Source organism: Leucoraja erinacea, chromosome 27, assembly GCF_028641065.1.
Source record: "Leucoraja erinacea ecotype New England chromosome 27, Leri_hhj_1, whole genome shotgun sequence".
Taxonomy (NCBI): domain Eukaryota; kingdom Metazoa; phylum Chordata; class Chondrichthyes; order Rajiformes; family Rajidae; genus Leucoraja; species Leucoraja erinaceus.
The window spans coordinates 10,219,319-10,240,554 of NC_073403.1; the positions used below are offsets into that span (position 1 = coordinate 10,219,319).

A 21,236-nucleotide genomic window follows, 5' to 3' on the forward strand; every position below is an offset into this window, starting at 1 on the left:
TGAATGTGTGTGGTGCAGGAGTCCTTGTAGAAGGTGGCATCAGGCATTCCTACACCTTTTGTGATTGACAAGTTAACAGCACTGGTTCTTTGATGATGATCTAATTACCGTGGAACCTCGGATGCTAGAATTAAATGAATTGCCTGTTGTATGTCTTAGGAACCTCCCTAGGCTGTGGGCCGAGGTGTTTTTTCGTGATCCAAATCGCGTAACTACCTGAATTTTTAACATATTGTGTAAAAATATTATAAAAATCATACCTGAAACTCGTCAAGACCAAAACCTGCACATATTTTTTAAATATGAGAAAACCTCAAATTTTCCAAGTAGTAATTCAGCTTCAGATTCAACTTTAATTGTCATTGTCAGTGTACAATACAGAGACAACGAAATGCAGTTAGCATCTCCCTGGAAGAGCGACATAGAATATGATTTCAATAAATAAATCTATTTACATGTATACAGACATAGTGTTTTTCCTGTGGAAGGAGTGTCCGGGGGGGGGTGATTGGCAGTCACCGAGGTACATTGTTGAGTAGTGTGACAGCCGCAGGGAAGAAGCTGTTCCTGGACCTGCTGGACCGGCAACGGAGAGATCTGTAAACAGTCCATGGTTGGGGTGAGAGCAGTCCTTGGCGATGCTGAGCGCCCTCTGCAGACAACGCTTGCTTTGGACAGACTCAATGGAGGGGAGCGAGGAACCGGTGATGCGTTGGGCAATTTTCACCACCCTCTGCAGTGCTTTCCGGTCGGAGACAGAGCAGTTGCCATACCATACTGTGATACAGTTGGTAAGGATGCTCTCGATGGTGCAGCGGTAGAAGTTCACCAGGATCTGAGGAGACAGATGGACCTTCTTCAGTCTCCTCAGGAAGAAGAGACGCTGGTGAGCCTTCTTGACCAGAGTTGAGGTATTATGGGTCCAAGAGAGGTCATCGGAGATGTTGACCCCCAGGAACCTGAAGCTGGAAACACGTTCCACCTCCGTCCCGTTGATGTGGATGGGGGTGTGCGTGCCGCCCCTAGACTTCCTGAAGTCTACAATGAGCTCCTTGGTCTTCTTGGAGTTAAGGGCCAGGTTGTTGTCAGCGCACCATGCTGCTAGGAGCTGGACCTCCTCCCTATAGGCCGACTCATCGTTGTTGCTGATGAGGCCAATCACCATTGTATCATCTGCATACTTGATGATGGTGTTAGTACCATGTACAGGTGTGCAGTCGTAGGTGAAGAGGGAGTAGAGGAGGGGGCTCAGCACACAGCTCTGTGGAACGCCGGTGTTCAGGGTGAGGGTTGAAGAGGTGTGCTTGTCTAACCTAACAGACTGGGGTCTGTTGGTTAGAAAGTCCAGTATCCAGTTGCAGAGGGAGGGGTCGATGCCCAGGTTACCGAGTTTGGTGATCAATTTAGTGGGTACAATGGTGTTGAATGCCGAGCTGTAATCGATGAACAGCATTCTTACTTAAGTGTCTCTGTTGTCGAGGTGGGAGAGGGCGGAGTGAAGTGCCGTTGAGATGGCATCCTCCGTACTCCTATTCTTGCGGTAGGCAAACTGATAGGGATCCAATGTGGGGGGTAGGCAGCCTTTGAGGTGTGCCAGGACCAGCCTCTCGAAGCACTTGGTGATGATGAGGGTAAATGCAACTGGGCGGAAGTCGTTGAGGCTTGCCGCAGTGGAGTGTTTTGGAACCGGCACGATGGAAGTGGTTTTGAGGCACGTGGGGACAACTGCTTGGGCAAGTGACAGGTTGAAATTGTGTCGGACGCCAATTGACCAATCATGCGCTTTGTTTCATGGTAGCTAGGCAGCGAGCACTCTGGGACCATGGATGCCTCCTAATAACATCAAAACAATAGCAAGGTTTCGAAGGAGTAAAGGTAATGCTAACCTTGCTGATCATTTTGTTTTACAATTGATTACAATTGAATTGCGGGCGGCGTGCAGGGCAATGCTGCTCCCCACCATCATCACTATGATGATCTAGAAGGGCATACTGGTTGAGGTGGACTAGCTGAACAGCCACAATTACGGAACCCGCAGCCGGTCCCAAAGCGGCTCCAGTTTTAACTGTGGGTAGCTCTGGGGTTGGGGGCGAGTTAGGGTTAGGTTTTTTCCTCTCAGTGGAAGATGCCTTAGCATTCCCCCAGACTGGCACTGCCCCAGTCCACTACTGCTGTAACCCCCACTCTGCACACTGGAAGTCAGTGCGGTTAAGTAAATGGGGGAACCCACAGGAACAGCCCTCACCCATTAATTAGGCTGGTTCAGGAGCCGGATCTCTGCAGCAGTCTCATTCAAAATACACACACACACAATTATATTCATTATATAATTTAAATAACATAATTATATATAATTACAGTCATATTTACATCATATCTATATATATTTATATGGTATATTATATTAATACATGGTTTAAATAGACAGCAACACGGAATTAGGCTCCCCATGGAGTAATATGAGCACTGAACACTAGATGGCGCTTACTTTTTCCATCTCATTTTCTAATTAGCTTAATTCATTAATGTGCAACTTTTGGCACTGACGAGTTATGACTTCCTTCTCAATTATATTTTATCGAAATCTGTGCAAAATTTCAAGTAGCTCCCAGACATGGGCCACGAAAGTTAAATTCTAGACACATTTTCGACGCTCGGCCCACAGCCTAAATCTATTGCTGTTGTTGACCCTTCCTCCACAAGGTACAAATTCTGATAAGGAATTCCACTGCAAATCCAGTTGTCATGTCCCACCTAAAACTGCTACTGCCTCGATAGCCATCTCAAGGGACTGGAGAAAACACCACTAAGGCGGTCTCTGCAACATTCTCCCAATCTGCTAGAAGGACAAATGCTCCAAAAACAGGGCGGCACAGTGGTGGAGTTGCTGCCTTACAGCTTCAGAGACCCAGGTTCAAACCCGACTGCAGGTGCTGTGCTGTCTGTATGGTCTGTATGTTAAGGGCTTGGACATGCTACAGGCAGGAAACATGTTCCCAATGTTGGGGGAGTCCAGAACCAGGGGCCACAGTTTAAGAATAAAGAGTAAGCCATTTAGAACGGAGACGAGGAAACACTTTTTCTCACAGAGTGTGGTGAGTCTGTGGAATTCTCTGCCTCAAAGGGTGGTGGAGGCAGGTTCTCTGGGTGCTTTCAAGAGAGAGCTAGATAGGGCTCTTAAAAATAGCAGAGTCAGGGGATATGGGGAGAAGGCAGGAACGGGGTACTGATTGGGGATGATCGGCCATTATCACATTGAATGGCGGTGCTGGCTCAAAGGGCCAAATGGCCTGCTCCTGCACCTATTGTTTATTGTCTGGAGATTGTAGGTTTTCCCTGTGACCTGTGTGGGTTTTCTCCAGTTTCCTCCTACACTCTAAAGATGAGCAGATTTGCAGGTTAATTGGCTTGGTAAAATTGTAAATTGTCCCTAGTGTGTGTAGGATAGTGCTGGTGTGCACTAACTCAGTGGGCTGAAGAGCCTCAGTGGGCTGAATCACAAGCCTGGCACCAGATTCGTAGGAAGAGATTACCCGACAGTCAGAGGAAATCAAAGGAAATAACTCAATTTTTATTTTCAGGGGATTATGCATTTGTGAGATTCAGGGACAAATAGCTAAAAGCCATTTTACTCCTCAAAACACACACACACTCTTAAATATAGCGACCTTCATATTGGAATAATGACGAGGTAATTGGTGGCCTTGAACTCTCCAGCTGCTTTCCAATTTACCATCTTAATGCACAAGCTTTATTACACCTGCATCTTTAGGCATTCAACTCATCAAGAGCCCGAAGCTGGGATTTTACACAGGCAGCATGCCAGCAAGTCTTGGAGCCTGTGCATTTGTAAGTAAATATTTCACAGTAAGGTAAGTCTTAATTGTGGCCAACCTCTGTGTCCAGTGTATAACCTCGTCCTTTCAGCTTCTATTGAAGTGTCATAACTGCGCAAGAGGTCATTCAGCTCAGAGTCCTTGCTGGCTCTCTGTAAAGCAATCCGGCCAATGTCCTACCTCCATGTTATCCCCATACTCTGCAGGTCCATTGCTCTCAACTGTCTATTCCATGTACTTTTGAAATCATTGAAATCATTAATTAACTCTGGATCCACCATGTTCATTAGCAATGTATCAGTTGTTACTACTTGTTGCGCGAGAAAGTCTTCCTCACTCCAGGATTTCTTGTCCGAAACCTTACATTCATGTCCCCCATGTCAATGCATCCCCGGCTAATGAGAACCCTTCTGTTTTCTTACACTCCAATAGTATAATCCTCCATCAAATCTCAACATCCTTTGCTAAATGAGAACAATATCAGCTCTAAATCCTGAGCCCTAAAAACATCCTGAAAATCTTCTCCACATCCTCTCTAGGTCCTTCACCATAGTGAACAGAAGTAGACTCGAACCACTTGATGTGGTCCTGAGGTTTATCACGGTTCAGCATAATTTCCTTGCTTTGGTACTTTATTACTTTATTACTCATTACTTTATTACTCATTACTTTATTTATAAAGTTATAAATGCTGTCTGCTTTGCCTGCTCCTCTCACACCATGTCCAGTCTCCTGCATTGATACACAGATGAATCCTATCCCTTCAATGGAAATTTGGGTAATTGAAATCCCCACTAAAACCACTCTATCACTCTTTCAAGCCTCTCTCGTCTCCATCTCCTCATTTGAATGACTACAGAATATACCCCCTTTGCTTCTCAACTCCCAACCAAATGAAAGTTTTCATTATCCCATCTAGTATACCCTGTTTCCAATACCACAAAGCTTTTCCTAATTAAAATTGTCACTTCTGTTTTTCCCATTCCCTATCTTTTTTGAACACTTTCACCCATGAACATTAAGCAACCATTCCTCACCATTTTTAAGCCATTTCCATTAGTTTACTTTAGTTTAACGATACAGCACGGAAGCAGGCCCTTCGGCCCATTAACTTTGCACACTAGGGACAATTTACACTTATACTAAGCCAATTAACCTACAAACCTGTACGTCCTTGGAGTGTGGGAGGAAACCGAAGATCCCAGACGAAACTCACGCGGTCACGGGGAGAACATAAAAACTCCGTACAGACAGCACCCATAGTTGGGATCGAACCCAGGCTTCCGGTGCTGCAAGCCCTGTAAGTCAGCTACTCTACCGCTGTGCCGCCCCTGACTGTTATTGTTATTCTATCACATTTGTGATTGTAACTCACCGATTTAGATCAGTACTCTTTGCGCAATTCAAAGCCTAGATTCTTAACTTCACATACCCCTCATCATCCTCTTTATGGATCACCCTCTCCTCTCTCCTCCTCTCTCCCCCCCAGTTTAATTTATTCTCCAGTGTTATACAATGTTTCAGGTTAATGGCGCTCTGATTAGACATCTCTGACTACATACCGCAACTCAGCTTTCTTTATTGTCATGTGTACCGAGGTACAGTGGAAAGCTTTTGTTGGGTGCTATCCACAGGGAAAAGACAATACATGATTACAATTGAGCCATTTACAATGCATAGATGCATGATAAGGGAATAACGTTTAGTGCAAGGTAAAGCCAGCAAAGACCAATCAAGGATAGTCCAAGGGTCACCAAAGAGGTAGATAGTAGTTCAGCACTGTTCTCTGGTTGTGGTAGGATGATTCAGTTGCCTAATAGCAGCTGAATCTGGAGGTGTGCCTATTTACACCTATACCTTTTGCCTGATGGGAGAAGGGAGAAGAGGGAGTGGTCAGGGTGCGACTCGTCCTTGATTATGCTACTGGCCTTGCCGAGGGAGTGTGAGGTATAAATAGAGTCAATGGAAGGGAGGTTGGTTTGTGTGATGGCCTGGGCTGCGTCCACAATTCGCTGCAATTTCATGCGGTCTTGGATGGAGCTGTTCTCAAACCAAACTGCGATGCATCCTGATAAAATGCTTTCTATGGTACATCTGTATAAGTTGGTGAGAATTGCAGGGACATGCCGAACTTCCTGAGCCTTCTGATGAAGTAGAGGCCTTGGTGTGCTTTCATGGTCATTGCTTCAATATGGGTGGTCCAGGAGAGGATTTTGATGGTATTCACTCCTAAGAATTTGAAGTTTTCAACCTTCTCTACTTCGGCTAAGAAAGAACAATGGATTTAATCACCAGGTGATTTCTTCACCCATGTTTGACCTGATGCCATGAGGCTTCATTTGGTCCAGATACAATGTTAAAGAACTTCCATTGGTGGTCCACTCAAGCATGCAGGACTAATCAGACCAAGAGACTCTGATGGAGGAATCCCACAAATGTTGATTGTGCGGACATGATGATGCTAGGCAGTTGCTTGGCCAACTCTGCCAATTCAGCACATCTTCAGCTGATGTCCTGGGTGGGATTGCCTCTGGAATGATTGAACGTCACACCAGATAACCTCTCCAGCTTCCTTTCTTCTATTTTTTGATATAAAAATGTTACAATTGTGCGACTTGCTACAAAACAATCTGCTGGAGGAGTAAAGGTAACAGATTAAATTACAACTTGGACTTCATGAATTGATTTTTGTACACATACGACCAAAGTTGTTATTTTCATTCGTCATCTCCACAGATGTCGATCCAAATATAACACTTATTTCTTAGCAAACTTGCTGTGTGCCAAAAACCACGATGAATAGCTTGGAGCCCCATACTATAAAGGGTATACTGTATCTCCATCAGGATATCTACTGTTATAGATCAGCACCAAACTTGAATGGACTTTGTACTACTGTGGTTGGACTTCGTACTTTGGATTGCACTATTATGGTCTTGTTTACATTGTATAACTGTTAACTTAATGGTATATTTATTTGTTGTGTTGTTACGTTTAATGTGCCTGTAAAGCTGTAATAGGCAAGGAATTCATTGTCATGTACATTAAGACAGAAAATATTGAACTTCAAGTCAAGTCAAGCCACTTTTATTTATATAGCACATTAAAAAACAACTCTTGTTGGCCAAAGTGCTTTACATTGGTATAAGAATAGTATAACAAACAAGTGGTTCATAGATTAAATACAAACAACACTACATACATATAGCCCTCGCTCAGAGGACGTCAAAAAAGGCTTGCGAGTAGAGATGAGGTTTAAGTCTCGACTTAAAGGAGTCGATGGAGGGGGCAGTTCTGATGGGAAGAGGGATGCTGTTCCACAGTCTAGGAGCTGCAACCGCAAAGGCGCGGTCGCCCCTGAGCTTATGCCTAGGCCGCGGGATGTTCAGCAACCCCAAGTCGGCCGATCTGAGGGACCTGGAGGTGGTGTGGTGGGTAAGCAGACTTTTGATGTAGGTGGGGGCAAGCCCATTGAGGGCTTTGTAGACATGGAGGAGAATCTTGAAGTTTATACGGAACCACACAGGGAGCCAGTGGAGAGAGGCCAGGATCGGGGTGATGTGGTCCCTTTTTCGGGTGCCCGTCAGGAGTCTCGCTGCGGCGTTTTGGACCAGTTGCAGGCGGGACAGGGAAGATTGGCTGATGCCAGTGTAGAGGGAGTTGCAGTAATCGAGGCGGGAGGAGATGAATGTGTGGATGATCTTTTCGAGGTCATCAAACTGGAGGAATTGTTTTATTTTAGCTATTTTAGAACTTGGACTTCAATAGTCTAGCTATCTCCCTCAATGTCATATGGAGATATGAATTAATTTTGAAGAGCATGGGATCCAGCCCTAGACCTCTGTTCAACATTTATCCCTCACCCAACATTACTAAAACAGATTACCACACAGTTTGCTATTTGTGGGAGTTGCTATGTGTGTCATATCTCAGACTGACTTCATTAGTTACAAGATGCTTAAGAATGCTGTGAAGAATACAATATAAATGCTAATCCCACTTTATTGTCACCCAATATGTTAAGTCACATGTATTGACAGTATGGATGGAGGCAAATTGCATTTCTGATTAGTTAAAACATTGTTGGGTTTGACAGTGCATGGAGCATGGAAACAGGTCTATCGGTCCATCAAGTTCACACTGGCTAGCATGAACCCATTTGCACTGATCTCATTGTATTCTGCTCAGTTTCCCACAGTTGGCTACACACCAGGGCCAATTTTCAGTGGTAATTAACCTACTGACCTCCACAACTTTGTGATCACAATATTTATTTTTACATTTCCTACGTAAACAACAAGTGAGCTTGTTGGTAAAATGTAAAGCAAATAATGCAAGTGTTGTTTTGATCACTGTGAGTGCTCAGTATCTCGGTTTACTGAATGTTGATTGATGTCCTGCACATGGATATATGTACATACACCATACAAACAAAGTATGCAGTGTTCTCCTAACAGTGTGTGAGTGTTGGATAATATTTTACAATTCTCTCCATACTCTATAATCACATTTTATTTTGTCAAGTACAGGGCAATTTTTTTTCCTGTCTTCATATTGCTGATGTATCAAAATTGTTCTTTCGGAGGAATAAAAAGCATTAATCTTTAATGTGTTTTTGTCCGACATTCATGAGGTCAGCTCTCTTGTACTAATCGCACTAATGTCTTTACTCTTACTGATCTTTGCTCCATCAAGTATACCTTCAACAAAAGCAACGTGGGCAACGTGTCATTTAAAAGATAGATGACATTGTCCCATTTCAGGAGCTCAGCTAGGGCGACTGAGTGACAAGACACATGGGCAGAAGCGTGATTCACAAGTCTGTCATTTGTAATTCCAATTAAGGTCTTAGCTACGTCAGAACCTTGATTTACAGAACAGAGAGCCCTAGCATCTTAGTCAAGTTGGTACACCGGGGCTCTCTGCATCTTGAGGGGTCTTATCACAGACTGTTACCACCTAGTTTGTTAAAGTTGATCCTGTTGTCCAAGTAGACACTTGGAAGGGGTGGGAACGAGCTACTTGCATATCACTCCCTGCAATATTGGTCTTAATGGAGGGAGACAGAATAGTTGGAAGAAATATTTTCCCTTCTTCACACTTCTTCAAACTTCGGAGATACAGCGTGGAAACAGGCCCTTCAGCCCACTGAGTCCATGCCGATCAGTGATCACCCCATACACTAGCATTACCTTATGCCCACATTAAGAACAAAAGTATCTTTAGTTTAGTTTAGTTCAGAGATACAACATGGAAACAGGCCCCTCGGCTCACCGAGCCTGCATGGACCAGCGATCCCCGCACATTAACACAATCCTACACACACTAGGGACAATTTGCAATTTACAGAAGCCAACTAGCCTACAAACCTGAATGTCTTTGGAGTGTGGAAGGAAACCGGAGCACATGGAAAAAATTCAATTACAGGGAAAATGTAAAAACTATAGACAGCACCCGTAGTCAGGACCGAACCCAAGTCACTGACGCTGTAAGGCAGCAACTCTACTGCTGCGCCACCATGCCTACAGCTGCCGTTTATGCCATTCTCCATTATTCAGTCAAAAGGTGAACAAAATTATGCTGACATGTTTGATTATTGCAATTTGTTTTAAAAAAACAGCATAAAAACATTCCGACTTTAAAATACTCAAAAACTATGTTTTTGCATCCCTGGAAATCATGACTGAAGAAAGACCATAGGTAGACAAAAAATGCTGGAGAAACTCAGCAGGTGAGGCAGCATCCATGGAGAAAAGGAATTGGCGACGTTTCGGATCGAGACCCTTCTTCAGACTGACCATGCCAGTACTTGAATAGTGACATCAGCGAAGGCTAAAGGGCAAGACGGTAAGTATTGTAGGTCTGGGACATGGGATTAGTGTGGAAGAACAACCCAGACTGGTTAAATCAAGCAGCCCGTCTTTGGAATGAATGTCTTTGTAATAAGATCATTTTGAATTGTATTAAGTAACCAGGAAACGTCCTCTGATGTTTTGTAGCAATGACACAGTTGGTACCTGTGAGTTTCCTCCAATTTCCTCCCACATCCTAAAGACATGCAGATTGTACGTTAATTGTAGGAAGGAAATACAGAAGTTTATACTGAAGATAGACACAAAAAGCTGGAGTAACTCAGTGGGTCAGACAGCATCTCTGGTGAAAAGAATAGGTGTCTCGACCTGAAACGTCTCCTATTCTTTTTCTCCAGAGATGCTGTCTGACCCTCTGAGTTACTCCTGCTTTTTGTGTCTCTCTTCAGTTTGTATGTTAATTGGCCTCTGTACATTTCCCCTAGTGGGTAGGGAGTGGATACAAAAGTGTGATAACACAGTAAACAGAGTAAACTGATGGACAACGTGGACTCTGTGGCCAAAGGGCCTGTTCCCACAATGTATCTTTCAATTCAATTATTTACAATTCTGTTTGCCTTCTCCACCGTGCCCCACCATTATGGATGGAATCATGACTATGTAATGTAGTTCAAAACAATCATATTATAAAAAAATAAACACAGGAACAGGTCCAATCAGCCCAAGCTTCCTATCCTCCAAAGTTATTTTTTGTCCTCGTCTTCTCTCGACCTAATTACTAGCTCCTCCTCCAGCCACTGCTGATCTAACCTATACACATGTATAGGGCCAGTCTCTGTTTCAGTCAGTAGTATACAGGCCACCCCCAGATTATGAATACCCGACCTATGGATGGCCATACAAACAAGCTCCTGTAAATGCAAAAGTCCAACGTTGATACAGACTGATCTAAAGTTCAGTGAACCTTATCAACTTATTCAGAAAATGAACTATTTAAAGAGCAGTTGGAAGCAAACTGCAGTGACTTCTCCCAATAAAAGCAGGGTAATTTCCACAGAGATTTTTTAAAAATCAGCATGTGAAGAAAAAGTTACATATAAATTATATCCATTAAACAAATCTTAATCAGTTACAGCAGTGGGGTCGCCAAACGTAATTGTCAGTGGAGATGCCTAATCACTTCCAAGTTGGTTTTAGCATTAAAATATGTCGTCTAATTTTAATCAGCTTCTCGTTCTCACCAGGGGAACAATGCCCTGTTTTTTTTTATCACCGTTACTTTTTTGCATATGTTTCATTCATTTGTGCTATACCTCTTTACATCACCATCTATATTTCTCGTTTCTCTCTCCCCCGACTCTAGTCTCCCGAAATGTCACCCATTCCTTCTCTCCATAGATGCCGCCTGTCCCACTGAGTTACTCCAGCATTTTGTGTCTATTTTAGGATTAAAGAGCAAATCCTTCTAACAAAATAAAAAAGTTTGTAGCTCTTCTAGTAATCTATCGTCGGCGCCATTGCCACCAAACCAAATGCACAGGATAATCCACAGCCCTCCAACATGGCATAATTTACATCACAGCCAGTTGATGCAACACAAAATGGAAAAGCACAAATTCTTCGAATGGGAATCCACTCCTTAAAAGGTTGACAGGGACACTAAAACCTGATTCATAGTCTGATTAGTTAGAATGATACAGCCACTTAACTCCACTAGTTCAATTACTATCTGTACCTTTCCTTTAACACATTTTAATGCAATGTGGCAGAGGGAAATAATGACATTTATGTCTTGAAGACACATGAAATATTTATGTCATGTGCCAAGGTATTTGCATCACAATTTAAACTAATCCACGAAAAAGAAAAAATACATTCACACGTAAACTAACAACATGAATGTGCCTTTGAATACACATGTTGAAAAATCCAAGCTCTCACTTAAACAACGATCAGCTGTAAAAAAATGCTAAACCACATCCATTGACCAAGGACAATTAAAGTTTATTGCAAGATGTTTGACAACATTATATTGGTTACATGCAGGGTGTTACTTCCCTTTTTAAAAGTCATAACCACTATTTTGTAGGTACCCTTTAAATGGAAATCTAAAGTTTAATGCAGATCAATACAGTGAGTAATGGTCATTTAAAAGCTACACTGCTTTCTTTTGATGCCAGTTTTGATTCTTGAGATCCAACCAGCATGTTCAACCACAGGGGCCCGAATCACCTTGAAGATCGCCCAGTGTCTGTTCCCATCATAGACTTTTTGTTCATTGTTCAGAAATGACAAGCATAAATATGAGAAGGAAATATTCAGTAGTTCTCTAAGCTGCCTTTGCAACAGGTGCTGTCGCTGTAGATCTGTTGCACAGATAATCCTATTTTCCATATATAAACAACCTGCAATAAGAAGTTTGTAAAACTAATAGATTTTATCGCGGCACAAATAAATTGTAGCACAAATGAAATTACTGCTTTTTTGGTAGCACAACAAACTGCTTCCAAAATCAAAACCGCTGGAGGTACTCAACGGATCAGGCAGATTGAAAAATAACATTTATTCCATTGCACACTAAATCTGTATTCTTCATTGTTTATACTATATAAAATGCGCTTACCATTGTTTTACAGGCTGCAGATGACACCGGCTGGTATCGCTGTTTTAAACATTTCTGTACTTTGCGTTGTATTTATCAATTTGTCTTCTGGCCATTCCCTGGGTCGCTTCTCAACGTGTCCGTCTTTCTCATGGACCATTCCTCACAACAACGCATTTTTCTCCCGACGTTCTCAGCTCTGAACTGTTTCCCCTATCAGTTTATTGTTTCCTTGTCGGCTCCCTGATATGCCTTGCAACACACATGGTAGCCTCGGGGAAACTTAACACAACACAAGTTTGCAATACTGAAGGGAGCAGGAGACTCACTGTGTGGATGGCAGCTCCCTGCACGAACAAAGCAGAGCCAGCAAGCCAAGCTTTCTATTTATACCCTGCATCTCCACCTACTGTTGTAATGGTTTTACCTCAACAGCTCATTGTGGCAAAGCATTTCATGCTACAACCTTTTCAGCAGCACAACATTAAATGACAATAATTTCTTTGTTCACGTTGCACAGAAAATTTTCCAATAAGCTTTACAAAACGATCATATCACAAGACAAACATCTGACTAAAGAAAGCAACTTTTTAATGTTATGCTAAATCATTCCCGACATCTTCATCTTGCACTGATTTTCCCAAATGCTTTTGTACATTAAGCTGCTGATGTGCTCCAGTTCACACAATGGTTCGTACTAATAACAACACTGGCATACTAACAGGAGCAAGTTAAAAAAAGAAATTGGAAGACCAAGGACTTATATTAAGTTAAGGACCTCCGTGAGAAATGATTAGTTTATTTTTTTTAGTACTGATTCAACAGGTGGATATTAACATACTTCACCAAAGCACTGCATATCTTGAGAAAGTTCATGGATCAAACCCAATGTTTTCTAAACATCCCATGGGTACAAAAAGATCACCAATGTAGCATTTCTTAATTCTTAGAAGACCCAAAACATGAAGTTACTTTGCGCAAAATATTTCACATGATGAATTAGTCGCAGGTAAACAAACACACAGCAAGGTGTCAAGTACCCATGGTTGTCTAAGGAACAAATATTAGCCAGGTCACTAGAAGCCAGTCACACCTTTGGGATCTCCCACAGGTCTTTGTACTCTTCAATCCTATCTCAATTTAGCTCTTCTTTTAAAAGTCAGCAACAGAAAATATCCTGAAGAGATTCCCAATCTCTGTCGAATGGAAGACCAGTTAAATTAGGAGGGTGTTTAACTCTCTAAACAAGGAGAACAAAATCTACCCTACACACCAAATCAACCCCAGCTTTTCACTGTACCTTGGTACAGGTGACAATAAACTAAACTCAACTCAACTAAACTCAAACCCTAGGCCAAGGCTCCTCAGAAATGTTCTTCTGCCTTGCAATGGGATTCCTCTATCAAAAGGGTACCAACGTGAAGAGAATGGTGATGATAATACCCCTTCAGCACTAGATGTGTCAATGAAACCGCTTGGAGAGAACCAAGCAGCTAAAGACAATGAACTACAAAGATATTAGCCAAGGCTGAGATTTTTCGGCAGTTGCGTTAAGAGCCTCATTCATTAGCCCCACTCCTTCCATGGTGATAATGCAGAGCTGTTATTGTCACTGACCACTACGTTTTACATGGCAGCCACTGGAAAACTGGAGGGAAATCCAGCACGTCCAATCTCCTCACCACCAATTGCGTGTGACTGAAAGACTAATAGAAACATAGAAAATAGGTGCAGGAGTAGGCCATTCGGCCCTTCAAGCCTGCACCGCCATTCAATATGATCACGGCTGATCATCCAACTCAGTATCCTGTTCCTGCCTTCTCTCCATACCCCCTGATCCCTTTAGCCACAAGGGCCACATCTAACTCCCTCTTAAATATAGCCAATGAACTGGCCTCAACTACCTTCTGCGGCAGAGAATTCCAGAGATTCACCACTCTCTGTGTGAAAAACGTTTTCCTCATCTCGGTCCTAAAAGATTTCCCCCTTATCCTTAAACTATGATCCCTTGTTCTGGACTTCCCCAACATCGGGAACAATCTTCCTGCATCTAGCCTGTCCAACCCCTTAAGAATGTTGTAAGTTTCTATAAGATCCCCCCTCAATCTTCTAAATTCTAGCGAGTACAAACCGAGTCTATCCAGTCTCTCTTCATATGAAAGTCCTGACATCCCAGGAATCAGTCTGGTGAACCTTCTCTGTACTCCCTCTATGGCAAGAATGTATTTCCTCAGATTAGGAGACCAAAACTGTACGCAATACTCCAGGTGTGGTCTCACCAAGACCCTGTACAACTGCAGTAGAACCTCCCTGCTCCTATACTCAACCACTGCTGGGGCAGATAAATAGGGCAAATGGGAGAGGAAAATACACGTCTGAGGGCGACCTGTGCAACCTATTATATATGTCCTCAAAAAGAGAGTGAACCACTGCATTGCTGCCCCCCCTCCCCCCTCCCCCAAACTCCAACCACTACACACACCTTCATCAATAGAAATTTAGATGTAGAATTTAGCAATTAACATATTCTGTGACGTATAATAGGACAGTTTTCCACTGTAAATATATGTGATGAACCACTGTGCCCACATACGGAACAAAAGCAGCTTTAGTTCAGTTTAGTTTAGAGATACAGCACAGAAACAGGCCCTTGGGCCCACCGAGCCCGTGGAGACCAGCTATCCCCGCATATTAACACAATCCTGCACACAACAGACAATAGGTGCAGGAGCAGGCCCTTCGAGCCAGCACTGTCATTCACTGTGATCATGGCTAATCATCCACAATCAGTACCCTTTTCCTGCCTACTACCCATATCCTCTGACTCCGCTATCTTTAAGAGCTCTATCTAACTCTTTAAGAGCTCTACCTAACTCTTTAAGACCTCAATCTAACACACTAGGCACAATTTACAATTTTTACCAAGCCAATTAACCTACAAACATGTATGTGTTTGGAGTGTGGGAGGAAACTAGAGCAACAGGGGAAAACCCACGCAGGTCACGGGGAGAACGCACAAATTCCGTACAAACAAGCACCTGTAGTCAGGATCGAACCCAGTTCTCTGACGCTGTAAGGCAGCAACTCTACCGCTGTGCCACCATGCTGCCCGTAGCTCTCTAAAGATCATTGCTGATCTTGCTATCACAAAATAATTAAACTGATGTGATGTAAATTTACTTCAGTGTGGTTAAATTAATGTCCATAAAAAGATCCAATTGCATGTACCAGATGGTGCTGCTCTGTGTGCCAATAGATAAGAGAATGAAGCTATTACCGAACCAGCTTTTGTCTGGACTGCAAACCCAGGCAGATTATACAGCACATTATTACAGGGCCATTGTGTTCCGTGCAATTTATTCTTTATCCACCAATACATGCTAAGCCTTTGGGAGTGCAGCCACCCCACTTGACAAGACAATATGATTGTGTTCATATTTTTATTTACACTGATACATCTTCCACCGTAACAGTTAATGAGTTATCTTTGGATATGAAACGACCTTTTGCAGTCAAAGAATGGAGTTGTTCCACATCAAAATCTGTAAACAATTCCAAAAAAAACAACCAGCCATTTTTGAGGGATGCAAGCCACTAGAATACGATGGGATACTGTCGAGTAGAATGTGGAAAGGTTACCCAAGTTGATGCAGGGAGACGAACTTCCATTTAATACATCATCCAAAAAATGGATTTTCATTTATGTTAGTTGGAAATAATTCACCAGAGAACAATGGCTATTGCAAAGTTTCCAATGCTGCTGTACAATCCTGAAGTGTTTAGCTTCATCTCAGAATTGATAATGAGCGTCAAGGTGTTTAAATGATTTCAATAAAGTACCAAACAGAAATTTGCAAATGTATAGTGACTAATGTAAAGCTTGTATCAAAGACCCGCATCATCATGGGCACATTCTCATATTGCTCCTATATCAGGAAGCAGCTATAGGAGTCTGTGACCATCAGATTTAAAATTAGCTTCTACGCCACAACTCTCGTGCTCTCGAACACTACACAACACTAACCTCCTCAACTCTGAAATTCTATGTGTAAGAAGGCTCGCCACTGCTGTACACATCGTTGTGCTATTGGAGTGTTAAGATCAAGGTCTGCAGCAGTACATGGATTATCCAGCAATGGGCATTGCATTTAGCGTTCTCACACCTTTGCAAATGCTGGTTTAAACCGAAGATAGACACAAAAAGTTGAATTAACTCAGCGGGACAGGCAGCATCTATGGAGAGAAGGAATGGGTGCAGTTTCGGGTTGAGACCCTTCTTCAGACTACTTAGGGGAAAGGTGCTATGCATTGTCTTCAGTTGTACTGGTACCTCGGGGAGGGGGGGGTGGGTTGCACTAGTATTGTGGTTATCACTTTATTGAATTTTTGTTTTCTTATATTATCTATGGGTATTGCGTGACAGGCTTGTTGCTGCTGCAAGTAAGAATTTAATTGTTCTGTTGATGGCACATATGACAATTAAACACTCTTTGACTCTTGGTTTTTAAAACAATGCCGTTAGAAATCATACACAATGCTAGAAATGAGTTTGTAACATCAGCAGCTAATTCATGACATAGAAATATTAAATGGCACATAAATTATTTTTGACCAAATGATACAACTCAAACTTACAAAACCCATTGTACATTTCCAGTCAGAACATCCATGCCTTGAAAATGCTATTGAGAAAGAAAGATTCTGTTGTCGCTTCCAGTTTGTGAAGCTTTCTATCATTTTGTCCACATCCTTAAGCTGAACATCTATTGCTGGCAAAATTAGCAAACGCTTATAATAATCACTTGCCATCCCTCTGTCTGCTACTAAAAATAAATGGATTAAGAGTGACATTAAGATAGCAGCCAACATTCTGCTCCGAGTGGGTTAAGCACTGGTTGTGTAACAAATGGTAAATTCTTGACCCTATTGATGAAGGTGTGAACAGAGCAGTGATTAGGGTTGAGGAAAAAGGTGGTTGACTCTCCTTTTGAGAACATGTGTAAAAACAGGTTCAAGAAGAGTGTACATTCATTATGATAACCGAACTTAAGAACATCCCAAAACATTAAAGCAGCATCATAAACGGAAATTCTTGCTATGGGTTTAAACTTCAGCTCATCTGATTTCTGGGGAAACATCAAAAATGGCATTTCAGTCATTACCGGAGAGTGGTTGGATTGTGCAGAATGTTGTCATTCTTGACACGTGGGCTACTGATTGTCATTTTTGGCAACTGATTGTAGTACCCAATGTCCCAGTGTACTTCAATGGACTGACCTCACAGTCTATGTGTAAGATATTAGAAAGTTGATATCATTAAAACTGTCTGATTGATGGGTTGGAATTGTGACAGGAAAGCTCAAAAGATTTGAAGTGCCTCTTCGGAAGCACAACATGGTTTTCTCGGTAGTTAACACTTCACTAACCAATTCATACCCGATTCCAGTAATCTGTTGCTTGTAAACCGTGTAGCTCCATGAATTTCAAAAGGGACATCAATAATTTTTTTAGATTCTACCACATGGGGTATCACTAACTGTGCCAGCATTTCATATTCATCCTAATTGTCCTTGAGAAGGTGGGTGGTGTGCCACCCTGAACTGCTCCAGACTGCATGAAGAAAGTACTTCGACATAGCTGTAAGGTAGGAGGCTCCAGGGATTTGACCCGTTGACAAATAAGAAATTGAACCAGCAATAGTAGATAATGAATTATTCGGTTTATTTTGATTTCATCTGTTGTAGAGTTGTGTGTGCCCCCGCTGAATCCTCAAGTAAAATGAATCTTGCTTTACCACATCCATTAAAAAAGAAAAGTGACTATAAGACTTATGTACCACCCATCTTTGATCACCTCATGAAGCCAACATTTTAAGATGTTTAAGATCGTATTAACAGTAAAAATGACACAACTTGAATATTTTGAAACACGACACCTCAATCTCTCCATTACCAGAAAATGCTGGAAATACTCAGCAGGTCAGGCGGCATTTGTGAAGAGAAAAATCTAGTTATCGTTTCATCTGTACTTGTGAGTGCATTTTCTCTCTCAACTATACATTGAGTCTGAAGAAGGATCCCAACCCAAAACATTGCCTATCCATTCCCTCCACATATGCTGCCTGGCCCACTGAGTTCCTTCAGCACAGTGTGTTTTGCTCAAGATTCCAGCGTCTGCAGCTTCTTGTGTCTCCATTCATTTTGTAAATGTCCACTTCCCATCCAAGTCTTCAGGTCCACTGGTTCCCTATCTACACTGCTGAAGGAGACAGGCATCCATGTGCATTGGAGCTGACAATGTTGGACTTGGTAGTCCTACAAGGAATGTGTATGCGAGTTACATTAATCTCCTTCCTCCCAATCCCTCCCCATCCCCCAACTTGGCAACTCATTTCAATGCATTTTTGTTCGCTCCACTATGAGAAGGGTGTGGAGGTTTTGGAAAGGATGCAGAGGGAGGTTAGCAGAAAGATGCCTGGATTAGAGAATTTCAGCTACAGGGAGAGATTGGACAGACTTGGATTGTATTCTCTGGGATGCTGGAGATTGCGGGGAGACCTGTTGAGAGGCATAGATAGGGTAAACAGTCAGAACCTATTTGCCAGGATGGACATATCAAATACTGGAGGGCAGGGCTTTAAGGTGAGAGGGGCAAAGTGTAAAGGAGTTTTATTTTACACAGAGGGTGAACAGTACCTGGAACGCACTGCCAGGGGTGGTGGTGGAGGTAGATATGATAGTGGCATTTAAGAGACTTTTGGATAAGCACATGTTTATGCAGAGAACGGAGAGATATGGATGATGTGTGCAGGCAGATAAGAGTTTATCTTGACATCATGTTTAGCACGGACATTGTGGGCCAAAGGGTTTGCTCCTCAGTTATACATTCCAATTGAGCACAAGGATTTCCAACCTAGATCTGTATTTTTTTTTCCCATAAACAAAATGTTCAAATTGCTTTACCCTGTCACAACATGTGGAAAGAAATATTAGGTGTCTTTAATAAAGGGGAAAAAATCTTTATTGCGATAATTGTAACATTCCCCATTTCAAAATTGCTTGGAGGGTCAAAATTAGAGTTCAAATAAACATTGTAGTTTTAAACTCGGTGCTTCTAAAGTCAATGGCTCAAAGTTAGTTTACCTATCGAGAATTTCCACTGGATATTGCCTTAGTGATGAATGTAGGTAATAATCCTCCCTCTCTTTCTAATTATTGCAGCCAATCGCGAAGACAAACACGTATGCAAAACAAAAAACCCCACGAAAACGAAGTATAATTGAAACGACCTCCTTTCGGTTGTGTAGCAAAAGCATCAGGATGGGGAAAGATGCACCTTGCGATCTATTTCACTAAACTGATTCACCATCAGTAGCCGGCGTTTCTGGATGCTGTTTCAGACGCCAATGATATCACCCAGTTGATTATTCCCAAAGGTTTGCACGATTGCAACCAATTTAACAAACTACTAATGAAATGCAATTTCTCTGCAGCGAAACTTTTGCTGGCAAGAAAGCGAAGAGACGACGGAGGAATTTGCATCGCCTTCCCTAGAATTAAACCACACGCACCAGTCCATGATTATTTCCAAGCTCCCTTGCAGAAAAAATCCCACCTCCAGCTTGTATACCAAGCGAAATGTATCTGGAATGACTAGGAACGTGCCACAAGTTTATCTTTGAGATAGATATTCAGGGGTATTCATCTTCCAACCTAATGTTTGATAGATTTAAGGACCATTACAAATCGTTGCACTGTATTAAATTATATATATATTGGTTAAAATAGGTTGGAAATGCATGATTTCAACCTCACACTGTCCCACACACGAGTATTTCGGAGATTAGCCAGAGAGGATTTTAGCACTGAATATTGTTATCTGTCTGGCATTTCAAATTGTTGGCAATAGTTTAATTATTATACAATTATTTCTCTCATGTAAAGGCTTCATTTCTTGGTGTATATGCATGAAACAGAAGTCGCCCTACCTCCTTTGCTTATCCCGAGCAATCCCTCCTTCGCTGCCTCTAACATTCTCTCACTCCAAGAATGAGGAACAGCGACAAGCAGGCGCGCTCCCGACCGGCGTGTTTGCGCGGGGGCGAGGTGCGGTGCGCGCCCCCCGTGGAATGGGGGGAGAGGGAGAGTCCGGGGCGCGCGCACCAGCGCCGCCCACCTGTAGGTTCACGCGCCGCCCGATCCCCGGGGGCCTGGGGATGGGGAGGCGCGCGCCACCTGTAGCCCCGGAGAAGCGCGCGGACCATTTGCTGCCGCTCTCACCCTCCCCTTGCACCCACACACCCGTTTGCAGATATCTAGAGAAGTCACTACAAAGAATAAAATAAACATAAAATCCAGTGCAGCCGAGCAGAACAATGCGCCGCTATCAATTAAAGAGCCGTGTGCGCCCGTGTGTTTATCAGCCTGGTCCAGGAACACTTATGAATACTCACCAACTGCTCCTAACCAAAAACACAACATTGCACCGTCATTACCAGCCTGCATAAATACAGCAAGTGTGCGGGCTGTGCCAGACTGCCAGTGAAAGCATCCGTTAAAAAAATATATTTCGCACGCCAAAACATACTTTGGCAATATCAAACTATTTATTAAATACATACACAAGCTCCCTTTCACATCTCTGAGCTATATGTGTGTGCTATATAGAGAGAGAGAAATACGCTTTATTTGCCAACTTATAACGCCCGAAGATCAGAAATGTGCCTTCGGATCTACAGAGCAAATGTACCATTGCAATGATGATTTCTTATCACACTAATTAAACGCCTGATGTAACGGGAGAGCATTCTGCAGCGGTATAATTTATGGCCAGTCAACAGCCACATATATATATATATTTCTCTCTGGCTCTGGGCAGGTGATAACAGACATGTAAATAACTTGAAAAGGGTTCAGAACTTGAGATGGATTGAAAGTAACAGAGATTGCAATATTTTTTGGTATGTTGTTAATAGCGATGTAATCAGGG

The 21,236-nt window shown here is 42.5% G+C and overlaps 1 protein-coding gene across 4 annotated transcripts in view; it reads right to left on the bottom strand.

Moving 5' to 3' along the window:
• Positions 1-20,320, bottom strand: part of znf385c (zinc finger protein 385C) — a 389,456-nt gene extending 369,136 nt beyond the window's left edge. The window contains exon 1 of one of the 4 annotated variants that reach the window (XM_055656996.1): positions 20,236-20,320. In XM_055656996.1, coding sequence (XP_055512971.1) covers positions 20,236-20,281 — 46 coding nt within the window. In that variant the 5' untranslated portion in view covers positions 20,282-20,320. The remainder of the gene's footprint in view (positions 1-20,235) is intronic. The other 3 variants (XM_055656995.1, XM_055656994.1, XM_055656997.1) reach the window with 3 other exon arrangements.
• Positions 20,321-21,236: the final 916 nt, after the last annotated feature.